Source organism: Salmo trutta, chromosome 14, assembly GCF_901001165.1.
Source record: "Salmo trutta chromosome 14, fSalTru1.1, whole genome shotgun sequence".
In the NCBI taxonomy this organism is placed as follows: Eukaryota; Metazoa; Chordata; class Actinopteri; order Salmoniformes; family Salmonidae; genus Salmo; species Salmo trutta.
The window spans coordinates 63,033,767-63,050,823 of record NC_042970.1 but is presented as its reverse complement, the minus strand read 5'-3'; the positions used below and the strand labels follow the sequence as shown (position 1 = coordinate 63,050,823).

The following is a 17,057-nucleotide window of genomic DNA, read 5'->3' as shown; positions in this document are numbered from 1 at the left end:
CTGTGAGAAACGGGGGCGCCGCCACTTTGGTTATACATGTAACCTTGTGGTTCCAGCCCTCCGGGTCTGAGCTACACTGAGGTGCTCGCCTGTGTTAGTGTGTCCTCTCCCAATAGCGATTGCGTCATAGGCCCAACGCGAGGCTGTGTGCGCGAGCTGTTCTTTAAACCCTTAACCACATTACTCCTGAAAGAGTGCGGTACAGGGTTTTTATGAGGTATAGCATGGCGGCTCATCAAGAGCGTCCGCTTTGCTGCCCTCGTCATTTTCCTTCAACATCCTCGTGTGTGCTCAGCTATGCACCCCTGGTGGGCTGTGCTACACACAGAGTGGTGAGAGATAGAGAGAAGGAACCTGAACGGTCTCGAGTTTATGGAAAATAGGTTCTCTTGTGACAAAGTCAGATGGAACACATTCTTTATTAACAAAGGACACATTAGCGCCTCCATCCCTTTGTAGGGGTGGGGGGATGAACAGTGCTGCGCTCTCTCCCGTCATGGTCGTCATCTCTTCTGGCAGCCCCATGGTCGCCAGGGCGATGAGATGAAGACCTCTTTTGCCGGTGAGGCAGCTGTCTTCTCTGGTGCTGCCGGAGGGGCAGGGCCCACTCTTGGTGCATCGGACGCTCTGCGACCACCAAAGTGGCCATGGACCTCCCCGCCGCATACAGCCGACGCCTGTATGAGATGGAGGATGGCACCGGAAATTCTTGACGCTTCCTCTGTCTCCTCTCCCGATAGCTCAGTCTTACACGTGGTGAGACGGGATAGAGAGGCCGCCAGGAGGACAATATTGTTAGCTGCTACTACAGCTTGCACTCCTAGAGTGAAGGACTTCCCTACCAGCTGGACTGTGAGTCTGTCCTGGGAAACTGGGACGAGGTACGCAGCCAGGACGTCCTCAAGCCTAGGGATCTCCTGAGGCTGTTCACCGTCCATTCTGGGGAATGGGATGTACGCCTTCATCAGCGCTCTGGCCGTTAAAGGTGATTCCCATGCACCTTCCGCAGACTTAGCGAGTGAAGGCATGGCAGGTGCCAACGGCACGGCCGCCCATCTCGGACTAGATTAAGGACCGCCTACGGGTTGGAGGGAATGGGGGGCAGTACAATGTCACAAAGAAATAAGTGAAGACACATTATCTAACTGGAGATAACTAGCTAACATGATCACGCGGACTGGGGCGTGTTCCGGGTAGCCTCAGAGAATGGTATTGATTTATACACTGATTCTTTGAGGGAGTTTATAAGGAAGTGCATAGGAGATGTTGCACCCACTGTGACTATTAAAACCTACCCTAACCAGAAACTGTGGGTAAGAAAAACTGAAAGCGCGAACCACCGTATTTAACCATGGAAAGGTGACTAGGAATATGGACGAATACAAACAATGTAGTTATTCTCTCCGCAAGGCAATCAAACAAGCAAAATGTCAGTATAGAGACAAAGTGGAGTTGCAATTCAATGGCTCAGACACGAGGCGTATGTTGCAGGGTCTACAGACAATCACGGACTTCAAAAAGAAAACCAGCCACGTCACGGACACTGATGTCTTGATTCCAGACAAATTAAACACCTTCTTTTCCCACTTTGAGGATAATACAGTGCCACCTACGCGGCCCGCTACCAAGGACTGTGGGTTCTCCTTCTCCGTGGCCGACGTGAGTCAGACATTTAAACGTGTTAACCCTTGCAAGGCTGCCGGTCCAGACGGCATCCCTCGCCGCGTCCTCAGAGCATGTGCAGACCAGCTGGCTGATGTGTTTATCGACATATTCTGCCTATCCCAGTCTGCTGTCCCCACATGCTTTAAGATGGCCACCATTGTTCCTGTACCCAAGATGGTAAAGGTAACTGAACTAAATTACTATTCCCCCGAAGAACTCACTTCTGTCATCGTGAAGTGCTTTGAGAGACTAGTCAAGGATCATATCACCTCCACCTTACCTGTCACCCTAGACCCACTCCAGTTTTCGTACCGCCCCAATAGGTCCACAGTCGACGCAATCGCCATCACACTGCACACTGCCCTATCCCATCTGGACAAGAGGAATACCTATGTAAGAATGCTGTTCATTGACTACAGCTCAGCATTCATTACCATAATACCCTCCAAGTTCATCATTAAGCTTGAGGCCCTGGGTGTCAACCCCGCCCTGTGCAATTGGGTCCTGGACTTCCTAATGGGCCGCCCCCAGGTTGTGAAGGTAGGAAACAACATCTCCACTTCACTGATCCTCAACACTGGGGCCTCACAAGGGTGCGTGCTCAGCCCCCTCCTGTACTCCCTGTTCACCCACGACTGCGTGGCCAACTCAATTATGAAGTTTGCAGACGACACAACAGTAGTAGGCTTGATTACCAACAATGATGAGACAGCCTACAGGGAGGAGGTGAGGGCACTCGGAGTGTGGTGTCAGGAAAACAACCTCTCACTCAAAGTCAACAAACAAAGATGATTGTGGACTTCAGGAAACAGCAGAGGGAGCACCCCCCATCCACAACGGTGGGACAGCAGTGGAGAAGGTGGAAAGTTTTTAGTTCCTCAGCGTACACATCACGGACAAACTGAAATGGTCCACCCACACAGACAATGTGGTGAAGAAGGAGCAACAGCGGCTATAGAAATTTGGCTTGTCACCTAAAACCCTCAACTTTTACAGATGCACAGTTGAGAGCATCCTGTCGGGCTGTATCACAGCCTGGTATGGCAACTGCACCGCCCACAACTGCAGGGCTCTCCAGACGGTGGTCTGGTCTGCACAATGCATCACCGGGGGCAAACTACCTGCCCTCCATGACACCTACAGCCCCCGATGTCACAGGAAGGCCAAAAAGATCTTTAAGGACAACAACTACCCGAGCCACTACCTTTTGACCCCACTACCATCCAGAAGGCGAGGTCAGTACAGGTGCATCAAAGCTGGGATCGAGAGACTAAAAAACAGCTTTTATCTCAAGGCCATCATATTGTTAAAATCAATAAATTTTTGTCATAAAATAGCGATAATATTCCAACCGGACAACGTTTTATTCATTCAAAGAGAGAAAGAAAAAAATGGCGAGGTCTCGTGAACGCGCATCTCCAGTGTCACTGTCCCCAGGCAGGACACTTACAAACTCTGCTGCTGTACTTTGCCCAGAGACAGGAGACGCGTCATTACGCTTTCTAAAGGCTTTAGAGAGCCAATGGAAGCCTTAGAAAGTGTCACGTAACAGCACAGATGCTGTAATTTCGAGAGAGATGCAACAGAAGGACAACAAATTGTCAGACAGGCCACTTCCTGCATGGAATCTTCTCAGGTTTTGGCCTGCCATATGAGTTCTGTTATACTCACAGACACCATTCAAACAGTTTTAGAAACTTTCGAGTGTTTTCTATCCAAATCTACTAATTACATGCATATTCTCGTTTCTGGGCAAGAGTAGTAACCAGTTTAAATCGGGTACGTTTTTTATCCGGCCGTGAAAATACTGCCCCCTATCCCAGACAGGTTAACTTTCATTCTGAAATAACTTCATATTTTCCGGGTTAGTCAAATATTAGTTTTGAAAGACTTGAAATTGGCATGGAAGCTAGCTAGCAAGCTGCTAGCTAGCTAGCTGCTTATCATACTGATTTAATTTGACCAAAAAAATCAACCAAACTGTTTATCAATGTTTATCAAAATTACTGTAGCTGTCTAATTCATTTGCTCATGCTTTGTGACATACCCGGTGTTGTGCTGTTTTTAGTCCACATATGTGGCCCTGTCACCTACAGTACAACCTGATGATCACTGTGGAGGGAAACAATGCAATTGGCCAGCCTCCGTCATGCTTTTTTGTCCGACCAGATCCACGATGAGAAGGTTCTGGCTAGTGTATCCCTCTGTCCTTCGACTCTTGTTGGATGTACTTGTCCGGTTTATCAAGTCCCAGGCTCCCATGACTGTTAGGATTATTTATATAGAGGTTAATCTGTACCTCATAGATCAGATCTAGTCTCACGTGGGGAAGTAAGCCGTCTGGTGCGAGACATTTGAACCATGTATTGGTGAATCGTTACATCCCTGGTGGGCCTCCCGAGTGGCGCAGCGGTCTAAGGCACTGCATTGCCTTGCTAGAGGCGTCACTACAGACCCGGGTTCGATCCCTGGCTCTATCACAACGAGCCGTGATCAGGAGTCCCATAGGGCGGCGCACAATTGGCCCATCGTTGTCCGGTTTGGGGTGGGGGGGCTTTACAAGTAGGCCGTCGTGGTAAATAAGAATTTGTTCTTAACTGACTTGCCTAGTTAAATAAAAAGTAAATAATCGTATGAAGCAATGCTTTCAGTATGCATTCAAAGTGATATGCTTGTATAAACATTGGAACATAGTGCCTTCCAAATGGAATCCTATTCCCTATATAGTACCCTACAAATGTAGTGCACTACATAGGGTATAGTGTGCCATATGGAACGTTACCCCACTCTAGCAGCTCCTCTGGCCCCTCCCGTCCCACTAAGACCAGTTTACCCAGAGGGGATCAGCAGCAGATCCAATGGCCCACCCCCGGCGTGTAATATTTATATACTGTGGGAAACACTGCTACCTGTTCTACTGATGGGTAAAGACCGCAAATCTCCTCCTCTTTAAAAGACTTGATTGTGTTATAGTAAGGGTGGGTATGTGGGTGTGCAGAGTCAGTCGAGGGGCTCACATCGTTTGTGTGTGTGTTTCTCGGAGCCTTGCCAAGAGCAACGAGGGAGTTACCCTCCACTACTTTATGATCCGGGCTACCCCAGACCTTTCACTCACACCAGAGTGCATTGAAGGAGGCCGCTTTTGAACTGACTGTGTTTGACTTTCTCTCTCGTCCCCCTTTCTGTGCCACCATGCAGGCTACACCGTATGACGTCCATGGAGCGGGAGGAGAAGGAGAAGGTGAAGAAGAGGGAGAAGAAGCTAGAGGACGAGGAGACCATGCAGCAGGCCACCTGGGTCAAGTACACCTTCCCCATCAAGCACCAGGTATTACACACAGTCACTGACACCTGCACACGCACACACTCACTCAGACACCCACACACACAGTTAAGGGCTGCTCCACATACACAAACACATACACCCTTTTCATTTGGCCCTTTTTACCGAGCGAGCTCAGGCCCTTTTAAGTCGAAGCTCTACCACTCTATTTATGACCGGGCCGTTCACCACCACCCCTAATCGCCAAGACGTGTTTAATTGCAACTTCCTGCCTCCCAGAATGGCGAACGGTGCTAAAAAGCCCTTTGATGAGGCGTGAGTGTCAGAGCTCCGGTGCGAGTGTCATCTTTCACATAGTGGCCCTGTTAGATGTGTTTACTTAATGGTGGGTGTGAATACCCGCTGGCCCTCTCATTTCTCTCTCTCTCTCCCCTCTCTTCTCTCACTCCTGTCCACTTCCTTTATCTCTCTCCCCCACCCTCTCTCTCTCTCTCCCCCCTCTATCTCTCTCTCTCTCCCCTCCCTTCTCTCACTCCTGTCCGCTTCCTTTATCTCTCTCCCCCACCCTCTCTCTCTCTCCCCACCCTCTCTCTCTCTCTCTGCCCGCTTTCTTCATCCCTTTGTACCCTCCCCCCTCTCTCTCTTCCGTCATTCCTCTCTTTCCATCTCTCTCTCTCTCCCGTGTGAAGGTGTGGAAGCAGAAGGGAGAGGAGTATCGTGTGACGGGCTGGGGCGGCTGGAGCTGGATCAGCAAGACGCACGTGCACCGCTTCCTGACCAAGCTGCCCGGCAACACCAACGCCAACTACCGCGCCGAGCTGGAAGGTCAGTAGGAGCGTTCTAGTTTGTGTCCTCTTCATAGAGATAGATAGAGCTCTCATCTTTGTATCTGTGCCTTTATTGCATCTGTGACAGCACTGTCAATGCAAAAAAAATATTATATCCAAATAGAGATCTTTATCCATCTCTATGATTTGGTTTGTAGGAAATCAAGGAATTCAGTGGACAAATGTACACGTAGCTGTCAAACTCCTCTTCCTTCTTAATTGCCGAAAGTTGTGAGAAATGTACGATTCAATTATTAATTCACATGGGATAATGTCCCCTGTGAAATTGACTCTACTAATATAAATGTGGCTATGATAACTCAAACCTGTATGTTTTCTTCCTTCACAGCTGCCAGACGTGGAGAGAAATGCAACTTGCTGGACTTGGGTCCAAGGCCAAGGTTGTTCAAAACAACTATAGCTTCAGAACCCCAGGGAAGCAGAAGACCTGTAGAGAAAGATGGGGGTGCTACCACCACCACCACTACCACCCCAGAGCCCTCAGCAGACCGCCTGTCGGGAGAGAAGATGAAGGAAAAGCTAGAGGAGGGAAAGAAAGAAGAGAGTGACGGGCGAGCGAAAGTGAAGATGCAAGACTCCACTGCAGAGGAGGCTGCTGACAAGATGGAGGTGGACCTTAGCCTCTCAGACTCAGGACAAGATGATGAAAAAGGTTAGCGCTTTTATAGACTGTCATTGACTCCCTTATTGATTGTTAGCTTTAACTTCACTAACTAACACATGCAATATCAGTCACACGTATTATTGAATCCATCAGATCTTATACTGCTCTACATACCAATGTGAAGGGTGGCTCATATACTTCCATACTTGGGAACTAAGCTTCTTCACCATTGTTCTGACGAGAGAGGATAAGAAGAATGATCCAGTAACTTGTGTCCATTTTGTTTTTCTCTCAGGGACCAGCAGCAGCCCAGGGACCAGCAGCAGCCCAGGGACAGAGACGATGTGCATGAAGCAGGAGCCCGGTGAGGGGAATGCAAGGCCCTTCAACTACGATGTGGTGGACGTGGCCCAGGGCTTCCTGACGCGCGTGGCCTACAAGAAGAAGGTCAAGGCCTCCAAGCTGGACGGTCTGCTGGAGCGCCGCGTCAAGCAGCATGCCCTGGAGGAGAAGCAGAGGGCTCAGGGCACCCTGGCCAAGCCTACCCCAGCAAAGACCATTCCGGTCTTGCCACAGACCCCACTCCAGGCCCAGAGTCCCACAGTGAAATTGGAGTTCACCCCTTCGGTGCCACCTGCACTTGCTCCATTGTCAGTCAAAGGGGAGGTGCAGGCAGACCCTTCAAAGATCGCTGAGGGGGTCCCTCAGCCAGCCCCAGCGACCCCACCCAAAGAGCCTGCAGCTGAAGCATCCCCACGAACACAAAACCAAATGACTCCCCAGAAACAGGAGGGAGACCTTCCTGAGAGGACTATAGGGCCCACAGGGGCTGGTTCAGGGCAGGAGGGCCTTAAAAGGCCCAGCAGCACAGCGGAACCAATGGAAACTTCAGGTGGGATCTACTACACTACCAGTGCCAAGCCCGCTTCCACCGAGGGTGCAGGACCTGAAGTGGCCATTTTTAAATCCCACTCCACAATGATACCTCCAAGCACTATGACCCAGGAGAGCAGCCATAGTGCACCTACCGTTCCTAAACCCCCCCAGCAAAGCACAGAGAAGAATGGGAAGGGGCCTGAGGAGAGGCAGGACAACGGACAGAGCAGCACCGAGGCCATCGCCACTGGGTCCCAGCCCTCCTCTCTACCTCAGATCAATGGAAATGACAGTTTGGAGGCTAAAGCCAATACCAACTCTTTACCAACTCCAAACGAAACCTCCAATACTCTCACTAACAGCTCTGAGGTCAAAGTGAACAGCCTAGGCAAGGCGGAGGGAGAGGGTCAAGTAGTCTCGCCCCTAAAGCCCCTGCTCAACGGCACTGTGGCCCCTTTAGCCGAGAGGACCGGGCAGGACAGCACGGAACCGAGGCCGGCTCCAAGGGTAGAGATGGAGAGCAAGGTCATAGTGTCGGAGCAAGACTACCAGCCCCGGGTGAAGGTGGCCAGGTTGGAAAACAACGTGGAGGCGCTTGGGTCTACAACCACCCAGAGCACCCAGCAGCTCAACAACACCCAGCCCATGGAAGTTAAGCCCAATGCTACCACGCCCAACAAAATGGCCCCCTCGTCGTTGCACTCTGCGGAGGAGAGCAGCAACAGTGGGGTGGGATCCCTCTGTAACACCATACTCACCCAGGTAACCACCACAACCACCACCACGGTATCCACAGAGTCTCGGCTAACGGCGGGGGTCTCAAGCTCTTCGGGGACGACGGCCGCGCCCATTGTCTCAACCACCGAGAGCAGCGCGGTGTCCACGCTCACCACCATGACCAAAACCACCGTGACCAAAACGCGCTCACCCACGCCCGACAGCCAATCAGACGAGAGCCAGAGCGAAATGGTGACCGAGTACAAGACCACACTCCTCGCCGCCCACAAGGAGTCCTCTCGTTCAACCTCCTCTGTTTCGGGGGGCATTACCTCGTCGACCTCCACCAAGGGCCGCGTTCGCCTCCTCAAGTTCTCGCGCACCAAAAAGACGCGCTCAGGAACCGCCTTGCCATCCTATCGCAAGTTTGTTACTAAGAGCCAGCGTAAGAGCATCTTTGTCCTGCCCAACAATGACCTGAAGAAGCTGGCACGTCGGGGTGGCATTCGTGAGGTGTCCATCTTCAGCTACAACGCCAAGCCTGCCCAGGACATCTGGCCCTACCCCTCGCCCAGGCCCACCTATGGCATCACATGGAGGTGAGAACACAGTTTTCAACGGGCTAGCGCCTTAGCTAGCTGCATCATGTTATATGATTAGGGCCCTGAGTTTTTCCAGACTACCTGGCTAGAGAAAATTCAGGGCTTTAAATGTATGGGTTTTCAAATGCTCCATCTGATTTATGATTAGTGTTAGTTTCAGCCTTGCGCTCCATCAACTCTGAGCTATGATACAGTCACTGCCCCACAATAACTGGAACCTCTCGAGCATTAATGCTTCGGCGAACGATATTCACGTCTTGTCCTGTTGATTTGTTGGTTATGCCTTCTGTTTGCCGTTAGTGGGTTTGGCCCCTGTGACTGTTGTGGCTCTGATAGACCTCAGGCTATTTTGACCACCGCCTTTTACTGCCTTTTTACTGCTAGGCATGAATCATATTGGCGGTCTGCAAGTGTCAGGATATTCGCGTTGCGCATTAACCGCTCCAAGGATGTTTTCCCTGCCTGTGGTTAAGTCAGTCACACTGGGAAAGGGGGAATGGCTTTCTCTGAATGTGTCCCAAATGGCACCCTATTCCCTACATAGTGCACTACTTTTGACCAGTACCCTATGGTATACTATGGTATAGTAGTGCACTCTATAGGGATTAGAGTGCCATTTGGGACAGACACCTAGAGTGTCCCCTTTTTAAATGGCCAATAGAGCCATTTAAAGCTGTGGAGCATACCAAAGAGTCAGGTTCATAGCCAACCTCGGAAACAAGGAAGTAACACGGTCATTTTACCAGGGTTGACTTATGAACTGTGTGTGTGTGTGTGCAGTCTCTTTTCCATTGGTGACCCCAGACGTTTGTGTGCGTATGTCAATTTGTGTGTGTGTGCTCCTGTGTGTGTGTGTGGTAACCTATTTGTCTGTCTGTGCAGGTACCGTCTCCAGACAGTGAAGTCCCTGGCAGGGGTCAGTCTGATGCTGAGGCTACTGTGGGCCTGTCTGAGGTGGGACGACATGGCTGTCAAGCCCTCCGCCGCTGTAGGCACCACACGCACAGGTAGACCATCCTTTCTCTGCAAGTATCTCTTCACCCACCCACCCATATACACTGTAGGGGAAGTGTACCAGTTTGATGTAGTCATTGTGTGCTGAGAATATGGAACCAAATACTAAATGTTTTACCACACATGAGTGCATTTGTCCAAATACTTATGACATCTTTTAATTGGGGGACTAGATACATAGTGTTTGAATTTCAAAATCATAAAACGGATACAGTACCTTCGGAAAGTATTTACACCCATTGACTTTTTCCACCTTTTGTTGGTACACAGCCTGAATTTAAAATGGATTCAATTGAGAATTTTCTGTCGCTAGCCTACACACAATACCCCATAATGTCAAAGTGAAATTGTGTTTTTCAAAATTTTTACAAATTAAACAAAAAAATAGTTGAAATATCTTGAGTCAATAAGTATTCACCCTCTTTTTTTATTGCAAGCCTACATAAGTTCAGGAGTAAAAATGTGCTGCCCATTCGTTTGTTGCTCGAACGGTTCGGTTGCTACCAAACAAATCACATCTACGGTACCGATTTCAGACGAGTCATCTGACACTTGTGGGGGTCGTAGAGCAAAACGGCGTCTCCCCTTTCCATAGAGCGGTCATAATAGTTTTGTAGGCCAAACCTTTCGGACGCAACAGACGTTTACGTAAGAAGAATGATTTTCTGAATGTCTCATGGTCTGACAAACACTGCTCTAGTTCGGCCACCTTTCACCTCCGATGTGGAAGTGAGACACTGGCAGAAAAAAAGCAGACATTGAATATCCCTTTGAGCATGGTGAAGTTATTAATTACACTTGGTATATCAAGACACCCAGTCACTACAAAGATACAGGCTTCCTTCCTAACTCAGTTGCCAGAGAGGAAGAAAACTGCCAATGGTGATTTTAAAACAGTTGAAGAGTTTAATGGTTGTGATAGGATATAACTGAGGATGGATCAACAACATTGTAGTTACTCCACAATACTAACCTGTACAGAATAAAAAATATTCCAAAGCATGCATCCTGTTTGGTAACTAGGCACTAAAGTAAAACTGCAAATAATGAGGCAAAGTAAGGAACTTTGTGTTAATGTTAAGTTTGGGACAAATACAATACATTACATAGTGGTGGCTGCATCATGTTATGGGTATGCTTGTAATCATTAAGGACTGGGGAGTTTTTCAGGATAAAACAAATAAACGCAATGAGGCTAAGCACAGGCAAAATCCAAGAGGAAAACCTGATTTTCTGCTTTCCAGCAGACACTGGGGGAGGAATTCACCGTTCAGCAGGGCAGTAACCTAAAACACAAGGCCAAATCTACACTGGAGTTGGCTTACCAAGAAGACGATGAATGTTCCTGAGTGGCCGAGTTACAGTTGACTTAAATCTGCTTAAAAATCTATGGCAAGACCTGAAACTTGTTGTTTAGCAATGATCCAGGTGTGGAAACTCTTAGAGACTTACCCAGAAACACTAACAGCTATAATCTCTGCCAAAGGTGCGTCTACAAGGTATTGACTCAAGGGTGTGAATATATACAGTGAGGGGGGAAAGTATTTCATCCCCTGCTGATTTTGTACGTTTGCCCACTGACAAAGAAATGATCAGTCTATAATTTTAATGGTAGGTTTATTTGAGACAGAATAACAACAAAAAAATCCAGATAAGCGTATGTCAAAATTTTTATAAATTGATTTGCATTTTAATGAGGGAAATAAGTATTTGACCCCCTCTCAATCAGAAAGATTTCTGGCTCCCAGGTGTCTTTTATACAGGTAAGGTGCTGAGATTAGGAGCACACTCTTAAAGGGAGTGCTCCTAATCTCAGCTTGTTACCTGTATAAAAGACACATGTCCACAGAAGCAATCAATCAGATTCCAAACTCTCCACCATGGCCAAGACCAAAGAGCTCTCCAATGATGTCAGGGACAAGATTGTAGACCTACACAAGGCTGGAATGGGCTACAAAACCATCGCCAAGCAGCTTGGTGAGAAGGTGACAACAGTTGGTGCGATTATTCGCAAATGGAAGAAACACAAAAGAACTGTCAATATCCCTCGGCCTGGGGCTCCATGCAAGATCTCACCTCGTGGAGTTGCAATGATCATGAGAACGGTGAGGAATCAGCCCAGAACTACACGGGAGGATCTTGTCAATGATCTCAAGGCAGCTGGGACCATAGTCACCAAGAAAACAATTGGTAACACACTACGCCGTGAAGGACTGAAATCCTGCAGCGCCCGCAAGGTCCCCCTGCTCAAGAAAGCACATATACATGCCCGTCTGAAGTTTGCCAATGAACATCTGAATGATTCAGAGGACAACTGGGTGAAAGTGTTGTGGTCAGATGAGACCAAAATGGAGCTCTTTGGCATCAACTCAACTCGCCGTGTTTGGAGGAGGAGGAATGCTGCCTATGACCCCAAGAACACCATCCCCACCGTCAAACATGGAGGTGGAAACATTATGCTTTGGGGGTGTTTTTCTGCTAAGGGGACAGGACAACTTCACCGCATCAAAGGGACGATGGACGGGGCCATGTACCATCAAATCTTGGGTGAGAACCTCCTTCCCTCAGCCAGGGCATTGAAAATGGGTCGTGGATGGGTATTCCAAAATGACAATGACCCAAAACACACGGCCAAGGCAACAAAGGAGTGGCTCAAGAAGAAGCACATTAAGGTCCTGGAGTGGCCTAGCCAGTCTCCAGACCTTCATCCCATAGAAAATCTGGACGGAGCTGAAGGTTCGAGTTGCCAAACGTCAGCCTCGAAACCTTAATGACTTGGAGAAGATCTGCAAAGAGGAGTGGGACAAAATCCCTCCTGAGATGTGTGCAAACCTGGTGGCCAACTACAAGAAACGTCTGACCTCTGTGATTGCCAACAAGAGTTTTGCCACCAAGTACTAAGTCATGTTTTGCAGAGGGGTCAAATACTTATTTTCCCCATTAAAATGCAAATCAATTTATAAAATTTTTGACATGCGTTTTTCAGGATTTTTTGGTTGTTATTCTGTCTCTCACTGTTCAAATAAACCTACCATTAAAATTATAGACTGATCATTTCTTTGTCAGTGGGCAAACGTGCAAAATCAGCAGGGGATCAAATACTTTTTTCCCTCACTGTATTTTCCATTTTGAATTCAGGCTGTAACACAACAAAATGTAGATTAAGTCCAGAGGCATGAATACTTTCTGAAGGCACTGTATGTATGAAAATACCCTCAAATTAAAGGTGACATTATGTGCTGTTGGCTCGTATTTTTACCTCAAATCCAAAATCCCGGAGTATAGAGCCAAATTAAAGGTTTTAGTTTTACTGTTCAAATAAATACGTAGGGGAGTGTATATACTAAAATATCCACCATGAAGCCCATTTCCTCTGCTACTCTTTTTTTACTGAAATGTCAGAGGCTTTTCCTATGCAATGTCATTCCTGTGTACTGTATTGAATGGCAGCGTATTAAGTCGTTACTGTGTCATGTCTTGGGAGTTGTTCTCTGCATCTTCCTCCTCCTTCATCCTACACCAACCCAGCCCTATCCCCACTCATTGCCACAGAGACCTCCGAGACGGAGATCACCACCACAGAGATTATCAAGCGCCGCGACGTGGGGCCCTACGGCATCCGCTCGGAATACTGCATCCGCAAGATCATCTGCCCCCTCGGGGCTCCCGAGACCCCGAAAGGTGAGGGAGCAGCAGCCGGCTAGAATAAAACTCCACATGGAATGTAAAAAGAGGATAGTGTTATTTTTTTCTCAAGGTGGTTCATTTTATGCCATTGTTGACTCAGTCTCTTTCTCTCTTATTCGTCTCACTCCTTCCCCCTCCTATTTTTGTTTTCTTGCTCTACCCTTACCCACCCCCCTCTCTCTCTTGCATCCATTCCACACACACACACACACACACACAGAGACCCACACGCCACAGAGGAAAGGCCTGCGCTCCAGCAACCTGCGGCCCAAGAAGCCGGAGCCCAAAAAGGAAACTGGACCGGTGGTGACTGAGTCCTGGGTTGCCGAGGAGGAATTGGACCTCTGGGAGATCAGGGCCTTCTCCGAGAGGTCAGAGGGCAAAGGGCATGAGTTCTAGGGGGCATAGTAACTGCATGCTCCATGCTATTCGATTGAACTGTCAATATCTTCTGTTATGAACTCACTTCGACTCTCTTAGACTAATAAAAAAAAAACATATTTGCCTTACTATACTTTTTGTACAGCTAATTGCATTAATTTGGGGGAAAAAATAGTTATGTTCTAACTCTTTCTCTGGTTTGTGTATGATGCATCTTTATTTGTCTTCAAAGGGTTGAGAAAGAGAAAGCCCAGGCAGTGGAACAGGCCAAGGTGAGTAGGACCACCAGCCGTGTGAAAAATAGGGATGTTTTGTTGTGTTTCTGGATTATTTCATGGTTTCTCTTGTTCTAGAAGCGTCTGGACCAGAAAACTGGCACTGGCTCTACCATCGTCACCACCCCGGGGAGCCCAGCCACCCCCGCTTCCACCCCCAAGGTAGTGACCCTGTCGGGCCAGGCCACCCCCGGAACCAAAGTGGTACTGGCCACCAAGATGGGCACCCCCGTCACCTTTCAACAGAACAAGAACTTCCAGCAGTCGTTTGCTTCCTGGGTCAAGCAGGGGCAGCCCAGTGGAGGTATGTCAAAGGTCATAGGTCATTTTCTTTGTTCACATGCCAGTAGATTGGTAAACCTCATTGAATCTCATTAAAATGTGTCCTGATTTAATTTATACTCAAGTGATGTTATTTTTTTACTTAGTAGGGGATCCTTGCAAATAGGAAGTAGTAGTGGTTGGTGTATGAATCAACCCCTAACAAACTAAATGTAATGTTTGAGTCACCGCTAGCAGCTGTGCTTGTTTAGCAGTTTGACTCTCGAGCGGAGCCTCATTTGCATATTTCCCTGTAGCCTCGCCGGGCACGGTGGCCACGTCGGCCGGACAGACTTTCCAGATCACGGGCACGTCCATGGGGGGCAAGGTGCTCACCGCCAAGCTGCCGCTGCCCGCCAACAGCAAGATTGTCACTGTCAACGTGCCAACCACTCAAGGAGGTAAAGTAACTCCCCTGTGCCCACACCTGAGACACAGCAAGCGAGAGCTTTCGCTTGAAAAATATATATTTTGACTTCAGTGGGACAACCTGGTAAAATAAGGTTAAATTAAACAAGAGAGAGGTCCTGTTTTAATGCTGTTCAGATGCATCCTTCATTCCTCCCTTTTTTCCATGATGACAAGGATGGATGACTGAAAGCAAAATGTTTCTCTACCAACTGCCGTCTTCTCCAACCACTAACCTAACTTACCGCTATTGGCAGAAGCACTGTCTCACACACCTGATGTGGCACAACCCTGTGGTAAGGTCTGTCCTCTTGACCAGGCTAGTGCTGCGGTGCCCACTCGATGCCAACCCCATTGTGGTGCTCCGCCACCCGCCAACCCATGAGTCAGTGGCTCAGTCTGGAGTGGCACATGCACATCACGTCTAGTTGTGCCCTGTCGGCATGGTAATGGAATAGAACGTTGTTATTTTAGGTGGGACAGAACGGTAGACTGTGTAGTCTAAGAACTTAGCCAGACCGTCTTTGGAAGTAGCATGCTAGCTAATTTAGAAGTCAATATTGACCCATCGGATGAGGTGATGGTTCATATTTTTAGAACCACTGTCCCGTTTGATTTCACCTTTAAAAGTGGGTTGATGACGAGGGTACAACACTTGTTTAAAGGCACAAACCTTTATTTGTTTATTCAGCCAAATGTCAATTCATTGAAATTCCAATTGGATATCTGTAAGTATTAGATGTTTCACGATGACTGACCTGGACTAATAGTTGGTTGTTAGTGAGTAAGTGATTGTAGGTGAGGTAGTTTTCTAGTGTCTAAAAAGGTCAGATACCGAAGATAAGGTTGTAGACTTATCTGTGCCGTAACGTTGTCTTACTTCAATAAGGCTTAGCTTTTTCACCATTATTACTAAAACTTATACAATGCAAGACATGACCTTGTCCTGAACCCGTTTGTGCCTCCCATATTTCACAAAATCTTTCTTGTTTCCAATTATCTATATAAAAGGGTGGTCAGGCTCATGGCTACACTCCTTGAATAAATAAATATATATATATATATATATATATACACATACACACACATGCTCTCTCATTCACACACACAACACATCCATGTTTCAAGCGGGTAAGCTACATTACTGCGCAAACAAACAGCGCTCCTGTCTAGTGACACCCGTGTTTCATCCTGTCGACCAGGGAGGGAGAGAGAGAGCTGGTATTAAGGAGCAGTAGTATATTTTTCCAGCGTGACTGTTTCAATGCCTGTTTGTTTTGGAGCGTGCTAAGGAAGCGGAGCAGGAAAACAAGTTTACCTTGAGGTCTGGTTCGTCAGACAGGTAACCCGCTATAGAGAGGTGGAGGATGGAAGGATTTCCACCCCCCTCCTTCTTTCTGTGTCGCTTACTCGCCAGCTCACCGACTCTCCAAACAGCTACACTTATGAAGTGGGCGTTTGATGTCGGTGCCAGAACTGAAACTCCCCAGTCTTCTACTGTAGCTGGTTTAACCTCCGCTATTTGAAGAGGGGGAACCATTGATGTATAGCTTTACCTGATGGGTTTTGTGGTCAGAAAAAAGGCACACAAAAAAAACACAGAGAGAGATGGTGAAGAGGGAAAAAAAGACGACAATTTAACATATTTTGAGGAAACGCGTTTTCATTTGGGTTGCCGTCCTGTGTCCACGTGAGTAAAAAATAATAATATTGAAGCGCGACCAAAGTAACAAATATGAAACACTCGCTTTGTCGGAGGAAAATAAAAACGTATGAATTCAAGGAAAACCCATACATAATTTATGAGCGGGTCATACGTGATGGATTCAAACCAACATACCCCGTTTGAAGATAGTTTTGATGTTGTTTACTTGCTGGGTTAATATTTACTGTGGTCAAGATCAGAGAGGGTTTTGCGACTTGAAAGGAACAAAATCCACAAGTCATTTATTTAGTGACGTATTGATACATCATGAACCGTGCAGAATGGATAGTTTGTTTCTATACCTGATGAAGTGGAACTGGTAGCCTTGAGTGGACATTTCAGCTTTCTTCATTGCCAAAAGACAAAAGTGAATAACTAGATTAGGGATATCGTTTTTAACAGATGTTGGTGAATTTTGAGTGGACTCATTTCTGTCTTTAAACGTGAAGCATTTGATCATCAAAAGTCAGAATGACACACAAGTTTTCTGAATATTGATTTTCTCCCTAATGCTAATGTTATGGTGATATAAATCAAATCACATTTTATTTGTCACTTGCTTCATAAACAACAGGTGTAGACTGACAGTGAAATGCTTACTTACAGGTCCTTTTTCAACAATGCAGAGTATTAGATAACCAATCCTTTATGTGTGGGTTCACAGTAATAAT

The 17,057-nt window shown here is 47.5% G+C and overlaps 1 protein-coding gene across 5 annotated transcripts in view; it reads left to right on the top strand.

Moving 5' to 3' along the window:
- LOC115208590 (nucleosome-remodeling factor subunit BPTF) overlaps positions 1-17,057 on the top strand; it is a 53,794-nt gene that overhangs the window by 24,050 nt on the left and 12,687 nt on the right. For 3 of the 5 annotated variants that reach the window (XM_029776763.1, XM_029776768.1, XM_029776767.1), the window contains 10 exons: positions 4,864-4,993; positions 5,638-5,773; positions 6,125-6,448; positions 6,696-8,592; positions 9,478-9,602; positions 13,138-13,290; positions 13,517-13,667; positions 13,910-13,949; positions 14,031-14,256; positions 14,531-14,674. In XM_029776763.1, coding sequence (XP_029632623.1) covers positions 4,864-4,993; positions 5,638-5,773; positions 6,125-6,448; positions 6,696-8,592; positions 9,478-9,602; positions 13,138-13,290; positions 13,517-13,667; positions 13,910-13,949; positions 14,031-14,256; positions 14,531-14,674 — 3,326 coding nt within the window. The remainder of the gene's footprint in view (positions 1-4,863; positions 4,994-5,637; positions 5,774-6,124; positions 6,449-6,695; positions 8,593-9,477; positions 9,603-13,137; positions 13,291-13,516; positions 13,668-13,909; positions 13,950-14,030; positions 14,257-14,530; positions 14,675-17,057) is intronic. The other 2 variants (XM_029776764.1, XM_029776766.1) reach the window with 2 other exon arrangements.